The sequence below is a fragment of the Belonocnema kinseyi genome, chromosome 7 (assembly GCF_010883055.1).
Source record: "Belonocnema kinseyi isolate 2016_QV_RU_SX_M_011 chromosome 7, B_treatae_v1, whole genome shotgun sequence".
NCBI classification, from domain to species: Eukaryota; Metazoa; Arthropoda; class Insecta; order Hymenoptera; family Cynipidae; genus Belonocnema; species Belonocnema kinseyi.
In genome coordinates, this window is record NC_046663.1 from 79,961,827 (window position 1) to 79,970,287 (window position 8,461).

The 8,461-nt window shown below is 35.7% G+C and overlaps 1 protein-coding gene across 3 annotated transcripts in view; it reads right to left on the reverse strand.

Moving 5' to 3' along the window:
* LOC117177542 (serine/threonine-protein phosphatase 4 regulatory subunit 1-like) overlaps positions 1–8,461 on the reverse strand; it is a 414,898-nt gene that overhangs the window by 332,446 nt on the left and 73,991 nt on the right. Inside the window, exon 1 of one of the 3 annotated variants that reach the window (XM_033368332.1) lies at positions 2,025–2,797. The exons of the other annotated variants lie outside the window; for them this stretch is intronic. Coding sequence (XP_033224223.1) covers positions 2,025–2,076 — 52 coding nt within the window. The 5' untranslated portion in view covers positions 2,077–2,797. Of the gene's footprint in view, positions 1–2,024; positions 2,798–8,461 lie in introns of those variants that run through there. 3 annotated transcript variants of the gene reach the window in all.

An 8,461-nucleotide genomic window follows, 5' to 3' on the forward strand; every position in this document is an offset into this window, starting at 1 on the left:
TTATTATTATTTATTATTATTATTATTATAATTATTAATCTCGTTAAGAAAATTCATATATTAAGTAACTAAGAGACGCCTTGTACCTTCTAACTTCGATGTCTCCATTCAATATCAGTCTATTTGCTGATAGATGCTGAGTATTTGAATATTCGACATAGAAGAAAGTTATTTCAAAATTTAATATAGGAATTTTCACTCACATGGTTTTGTTTAAAAATCATAATTGAAGTGTAATTCTCGAAGATAAATATATATACTGTCTTGTTATCATAATAAGAAGTATCGTTTCTTAATGCAGTGTAGGTAACCATGTTGCGTCTACACCCATGTGGCATTTGCAGGTTATGTTCACGATGCAAGAAGCAGATATAATTTAGGAAATATTATGACTTCAGGCACAAGTTTAATATTTTTCCCACAAACTTGGCATATATTCCATTCACACGGAGAAAAAACATTGTGCTGAAATTCCGGGATTTTCAGGTAAAAAGGGGAAAGCATGGATTTTCTGTAAAACTTATAGAACTTCTAAAGTTTACAGGATGGTCAGTAATTTTACAAAGATACGTGTACCTTTTGTAAAATCCACATACTTTTTACGGCAGCTTATAGTTCGAAGATATTAGCTTAAGTGAAAAGGTCAGTAAATGTTAAAGGAAATATCCTTAAATTTATAACATTACTAAAAATTCAGATAACCTGAGAGAAAATTACGTAATCTTTACAGAATAGTTATGGTATCATTATTTTAACTGAAAATCCTGTAAGTTTGGCATAATTTTAGTATGCGTGTAATGTCATAAATGACGCTCTCAAAAAATAAAATCATATTGAACAGAGGCGCCAACATTTGTTTGAATGATTCGAGATTAAGATATTTTATTAAGAAAATAGATAAAAAATAGGAAATGATTTAATAAGTAACTCCTCCTCTCGCCCCCCCCCCCGCCCCAGTTAGAGTAATTTTTTCACTGTTAAGCTAAAAAAAGTGACTTCCGCTTCTTATCGGTCATAGATAATTTTAAGTACAATTTACAACAATCAGAAGAGGTTGAATGATAACCAGAGTCATCAAACGATAATAAGAATCGCCTTCACTTTATACTCAACTTAAGAATGGTGTTCATGCAATCCCAATCTGCAACTCAAATTATTTAGCCTACGATTACGTGGAAAAAAAACTGAAAATGCGTACACGTGCTTTCGTAATGGGATTTTTTCAAAGATTATTTCACATTTGCCATAAAATTAGTTCAAATATTTGAACGCTATCCCCAGCGCCATCTACACGATTCGAATGTCCATTTGCAGTTTTCGATTAGGTATTTTCACTTCAGTCATCAGATAACTTCACTTTGTTAAAAGCTAAGGGGAAAACAATGGATCAAATGCATGGGACAAAATTTTATTTCTGTAATATCTTTATAATTAATAATAATTATTATCATTTTATTATTTCAATAAATTGTAATTAAGAAATAAAAACTATTTTTCAAATACACTTTTATTAAAAAAAAATTCGATTTTACCGAGATATTATCAAAATAGGGAAAAACTAATCCACGAAGTGAAGTTAGCTGTTGATTGAAGTGATAATACCTAATTGCCTGTAATCCACACGTGCCTTGATTTATTCAAAAAAATTTCTAACGTTTGCTACATTTTTGCGGGGTTATGAAACTGCGACAATGAGCAGACGCCAATCGGGTAGCTTCGCAGCACTAATATTATTAGGATAGACTCTCGCGGCCCCGATGAGAACCCAACAAAATTTACACACCAGCTGTTTTATCAAATCCATATTATAACATATATCATATAACTTGTTCAATTATTTCCTTTCATTTTAAGTTTAAATAACGTGTTAAGAGAGGATTAGAATTTGCCCATTGTGGGCCTATTTTGTTATGATTATACAAGATTTTTTTGGAGAAACATTAAGAATAAAATACTAGTTGTTCAATTTGAAATAAAATTCCACATAAATTAAACCTTGAAGTTCCATGCAGAAATTAACTTACCTATTGATCGTATCCCAAAGATAATCCCATTGCATCCTTTGGGTATCCACATAATAAAAATAAAATCACAAAAAGATATCACCACGAGTCGCAATCGTTAAAAAAACGCCGAAACGTGCCACCTTCTACGGATTCATGATCAATAAAATTCTATAATCACGAAAAGTACCACTGATTGATAAGATCGAAGCACGTAAAATGATATCGGCGCAAGTAATAGAACCCTATGAATTCTTTTCTGTTTAAGTGTCTTCATTAAACAGAATGTGGCTATCTTAAGGTCGTCGTAACGATATCTGCAAGGTACGTTCGCCATGATGCGAACACGCGTGGTTCAGGCAGAACACCACATTCTTTGACACTCCTTCCTTCTATAGATTTAAACCCACAATTTTCATAACTTCGTTGTTATTAACACTTCCAACCTTGATTTTTTTCTGCTTCGATCTTTTTTATTAAGGATTAATTGTTTCGACGACGAAGGAATTCGTTTTCTGGGTTTTGGCGCTTTTCCAAATCTAGAGTCGCCTGAGCGAGGTTTTAAAGGTTTCGGTTTTGTGTGCATGTATCTCGCGGTACATTTTGATTTCGTATGATCAATGAAATTTTGTAGCATTGTAAATTATTAGCCAACCAGATCATGTGTTTTGATTAAATGATTCGCCTATATGTTTACTTTTTCTAGCATGATTATCTACTTGAAATTTCGAATTTATATAACGTGCCAAGTTCCCTGCCCTGATGAGGTAGTTAGATCATACAACTTGACTATACATTTAGAATTCACACCCTCTCTCTATTCAAATTTCGCACTCGCATTTGTAACATTAATTCCCAATGAAATCACACAAAATCATTCTAGTTTTGGCACTCATCCCCCGTTAAAAATAAATCCAATTTCACGAGATGGTACCATAACCCAAAGTTCACGCGTGGGTAAGATGATGGTGGTTTCGGAGACGGCCATGCTTGCCGGAAAGTGGCGGCTACCCCGGCGAAGGCATGCTGCAACGACCCCAGAACCGGAAAGGCGTCCGGTACCGTACTCCGAAGGTGGATTCCGCTGGTCGGTCATGTTGGTGGTTCCGGTTCCCCTGGGCGATGAGTTCACGGTGGTGGCTGCGATCTGTCACTCGAAAATCTCTCGCAAAGGCTACGCCTACCTCTGAAGTCCGATTCAACGAGGATTAGGTCGAGAGGAGAGCCACGGTACCAATCGAACTACTTCACACTAATGGGCCATACACTCGCGCATCTCCGAGAGGTGGCACATACACTTGACAAGGAATAAAGCAACCTAGTCACCTTCTATAAGGAACACCTATGCCGGGAGTGTCCACGGATATCGAGAGCCGGAGATCGCGAATCTTGCGTGGTGGACGGACTCTGTTCTCACGGCCAGGAACGGACATGCCGGGCGACCCGACCGGCGCGGTGCTACCGACGGCACGATTGGTCTCGAAGCGCCCTCTCAAGCCCCTCTCACGAAGTCGTGCGGGTTCAATGGGTGGTCGAGTGGGTGGTGGCGAGTGGCTTTTCGCGAGAAGCGAGGGCGCCACCGAGCGGCAGCGACGTCGACGCCCGCGATCGATAGTTTCTCGTCGACGTTGCTGAGGACGTCGTCATCGTCGCCGTCGTCGTAGTCGCGAGTGGTTCCCCAGAGCAGCGTACACATTGCGAGTAATGTGCATTGTGTAATAAGACGTACGGAATGGTACGGAATGGGTGGGTGGTGGAATCGAAGATTATGAGGATAAGGGAAGAGAAGGAGGAAGTGCATGAAAGGGGAAGCGAACAAGGAAAAGAAGAGAGCATATAGGGAATAAAAAGATTCGGCGGACGTAAGGAAAGTCATCACGGTCACTGCGCGCGCAGTATCGTCCGTCATTCATTGATTGCGTCGTGTAGCACTACCCAGGCTACGTCGTATCTCACGACATGACGGTCGTAGGTGCGCGCGCCTACATCGCAAGTCTTGTCGTACAAAATGCACACAAGACCCAAGAGTCGAGAGTGAAGATGACAGGATATGGAGTGGAGAGACCGGCATAAGATAAATTTAGAGAGGGTGGACAGCGTTCACTGAGAGGATGGTCTCTATGCTATTAAGATTTGATGTGACTTAGTATGAAAGTATTGTTCAGAATACAGGTGTTATTGAATTTGGTATATACATAAGTAGACATATAGAGGTGCTTTCTAAACCTGAATAACTGAAACCGCACTGATTGTCAGTGAAATTTCACTGATCCAAGTAGCTAGAAATGGGTCCCTGACAATCAATGAAAAGTTACTTATTGATTCAGTGAAATAACCACTTTTACATCATAATAAAGCAATCATAACTTAGCATCATAACTTAGCAATCATAATAAAATAATGTTTTAGTATATTCAATCAAAGAATCATAGTAAAAACTTAAAACCCATAAATATGATCAAATATTTAAAAAGGTGAAAATTTCCGATGTTTTTAAATGATAAACAACCTTACATATTACTTTAATTTGAAGATTGGACTGTCATGTACAAATCCGTTAAGTAAGTACTTCCTATACGAGTTAGAGTATATTTATCCCGAAGTTAATTCAGCAGACTTACAGCCCGAAAATTAAAAAATATATTTCAATAAGGAATTCTTCTTGCTACTTAAGTAAAACAGTAAGAACAACCGTTAACTTAAAAAATTAGAGGTTATGCTTCACATGATTTATTCTGGTGTTACTGAACTGATTAGGGAATAAGTCCGAAATCACTGATTAATCAGTGAAATTTCGAATTACTATTTCAATCAGTGGATTTTTCACTGATTCAAACTTAGAGAGTGGTCACTGGGGTGGATCACTCTCTAGTATTCAATCAGTGAAAACTAAATTAAAAAAAAAGATTACTTACTAATGAGGATGTTAAAAAAGTGTCTTATAGATTTAGATCCGATTAATCAATTGCTAATGGACCAAATTGCATAAGAAAACCTAATTCACGGAAGTCCTATAGTAAATGGAAATGACTGCACAAACCTGAATCTCTAAACTGATTTGGGAAAACTCGTTTTGGAGTATGTATGTTAATTTGTTTCCAATTTCTCGCATTCTAATGCGAATTTTTTAAACATTCTCCTTTATTCCAGCAATAATTTCTAATGATTTGCTATATTGACTCCGGTAGTACAATTTCTGGTAATCTCTTTAATTTATCTAAGAATCTCTTGCTTTTCAATGAATTTTCACTATTTCAAAATATTTCTCTTTAGTTGAAAAAATGGTGAAAATAATTAAGAGAAGCTTATCAATAAGCTTGTGTGATGAGCCTTCCCTTTTCAGAAACTTAAAAAAACAAGACGTTACTCTCGCACTGTAAATCTAGATTTTAATCTAACTTTTAAGTTATATACGTAGATATCAAGTTTTTATTATTTAGCAAGAAATTTTAGTTACTGGCAGAAGAGACTGTACCACATAAGCAATGCAATGCTAAAGCATGAGCCTCAGAATATTTTTCGAAAGTAGTAACGGGCAGTTTCTGTCAGCCATGAGATTCTACAGAGCTGTGGGGCACAAATAGCGTAGCACACGTATGCTAGTATGGAGCAATCCTGAATCATAAATTTTGGGTAATTGAGTCGCTTTCTAAACTTGAACAATCGAAAATTTTACTAATTGAATTAGAACTTTTGTATTCGAATAACGGTCTAGTAATATTGAAGCGTTTCACGAAAATACAATGGTAAAAAATCCCAAGTTTATTTTGAGCAATTCCATGCCGAATCATCTGAAGAATTTCAGCTTAAAACCTTCACCAGAAAAACCTGCAAATAATTTTTTTTTCTTTTAATTAAGGTGTATTTTTAGTTATTTGTAATAGGGCTCAATTTTTAAGGTATACATTTTTGGACAACAAATTTGTTTAAACATTTATTAGATTTTTCAAAAACTAATTTTTAAACTAAATTTTGGAACAATCCCACTCTTTATTTTCTTCATTTTTTTAATTGATTGCTTAAAATGCCTTCTACAGCCGTGTAAAAATTTAAATGGGATCTCCGAGGGTTTTCGAGAAATCATTAAAAACGTACGCCGAAACCATGCACACTATCTGAAAAAGCATGCAAACAATAGACGAACAATAGAAGAATATTATAATCGCATGCACGAACTTCGGGCGCTAGGCACACCATGCGACGGCGTACGTTCTTAATTATTTTTCGAAAACTAAGGGAGATCACATTTAGATATTCACACAGCTGGTAGAAGACACTGTGAGCTATCTATATAAAAAAAATCGAGAGGCTACTCTCTGAGAAATCTGGAAATCTTAAAACTATGAATGTGACAATCTCGATCGAATTCACATAGAGAGTGCTAAGATTTCTTTGAGATTGCTGAGATTGCCTATATTTTCAAAACTTCTCGAGATCGAGACACTCGGCTAAGCTCGGCGGAATTCAGATGGAGGCGGCCGTTAGTTCGACTTACCGTGGCAGCGTATGTATCACAAACGTGTGAATGCTTCGTGGTGCGTGCACGTTTTACGTTTGGCGAATAATTTCAAAGATTTCTAAGAGTTCCTCGAAGAGTTCTCCTAAGAATTTCATCGCAGCAATCTGAGATTTGTCAGTCACTAGCCCCTCGACAAAAATGAAGAAAATAAAGTTTTTTTTTTTTTAGAAATTCAGTTGAAAAATTAGTTTGTCAAAAATCCAAGAAGTTTTTTGAAATTTATTTCTTCAAACAATATATTTTTGAAACTGTCTACTATTATAATTAATTTAAAAAATACACCTTAAAATTATCAAAGTTATTAAACTTTAAGAAAGAAAGGACCACAAGTTTCAATTTTGAATATCTTCTAAGTTTTTTGATTTTTTCAAAAATAATTTTAGGTTTTTTCTTTCAAAGCCTAAGAGAAAGGATACTAGAATTTTCAACTAAATTACTAACAATAGCTAAATTTCCTCAGATGATTTGACATCGAACTTCTGTTTTACTGAAGTCAATTAGTAAAAATATTACTAATTCTTTAGTGATTTCCGTTGCAAATCATTTAGTACACTTACTTTACGATTATATTTTTGATGTAAAAAGGTGGACCTGAAGTCGAACGAAGCAAATCCCGTGTACAAAAAACTTCATGGCTGTCTGGTTTCGAGACTGGTCCAGGTCTGACTTTATCTAAACTATCTATTCTGGAAGACCTGATCTAGTTCTATAGTCTTGCCCACCTCTGACTTTATCTGGATCATGTAGTCTAGAAGGTCTAGTTTGGACCCAGACTGTATATAATTATCTATCCCTGAACAACAAAGTTTTAAGTTTGATCAGAAAATTTTTTTTTTTTAAATTATTCAAAAAAGTTGAACATGTCTAAAATAATAAAAAAATAGGACATTCAGTAATTCACACTATCAACCGAGAATTTTTTCTTGTCACCTTTAAAATCTGCACAGTAAAAACTAGAGTTATCTTTCTGTGCGGTATAATATTTTAAGTGTTCTGTTTTTAAACAAGGTAACTAAATATTGTGATTTTCAATGTAAAACAAACAACTCTGGGTTCCCACCAGTGGTGAAATTTTCATAACACTCGCGATTGTTTTTCCAAGTCTTATTTTAATACCTGAAATTAGCTCTGAAATCATATTTTTTAACAGTAGGCTGGTAAATGGTTAGCGCTGATCGGCTAGCGAAGAACAACAACTTGTAAGTTCGGTCTGATGTAGCGCAGCGCTATCAAAGAACGAATATAGTTCTAAGTTTGGTCAGAATCTTTTCTTTTTCACATATTTCCAAAAAGTTGCAGGACTTCTAACATTATAGAAAACAAGAAATTCAAATTATCGAAGACTTTTTTCATATCACCTTGACAGTTTGGTCTGGTGCAAATTTGGCGCTTATCAGTTAAACAAACAAATTATGTAGTAAAAAATACGATCTGGCTTGGGACTATCCGAATAAAACGTTGCAATTTTGATCAGGACCAGAACAAACCATATGGTCAGCACCAAGACTGGAAACTAGTAGTCGGTCTGAGGTATTTTTACATTCTTATGAAAGAAGGTAATACAGTAGAACACCGCTTATCCGAGCCCGGTTTATCCGAGTTCGCGATTATCCGAGGTTGAAACGAAAATAGTTGACCCGTCTTATCCGATCTATAGCGCAAGAGTACTTATGCATTATTCATACATCTGAACTTGTCTTAACGAACCAGATCAGATCTTCCTAAATATCTGCTCTGATTGGATACGTGGCTTATTGAATCTAAGAGGCCACAAGTAAAGATGAGGAAAGAAGATCTGGTCTGATCGGTTAATAATCTAAATACTCTCTACGTTAGGAACTACGAGGGTAGTTCAATAAGTCCTTAGAATGAAGTATAAAAACAATTTTTTTTGGGTAAATTTTTTTATATTTTTCAACATAATCTCCTTGGAGCTCTA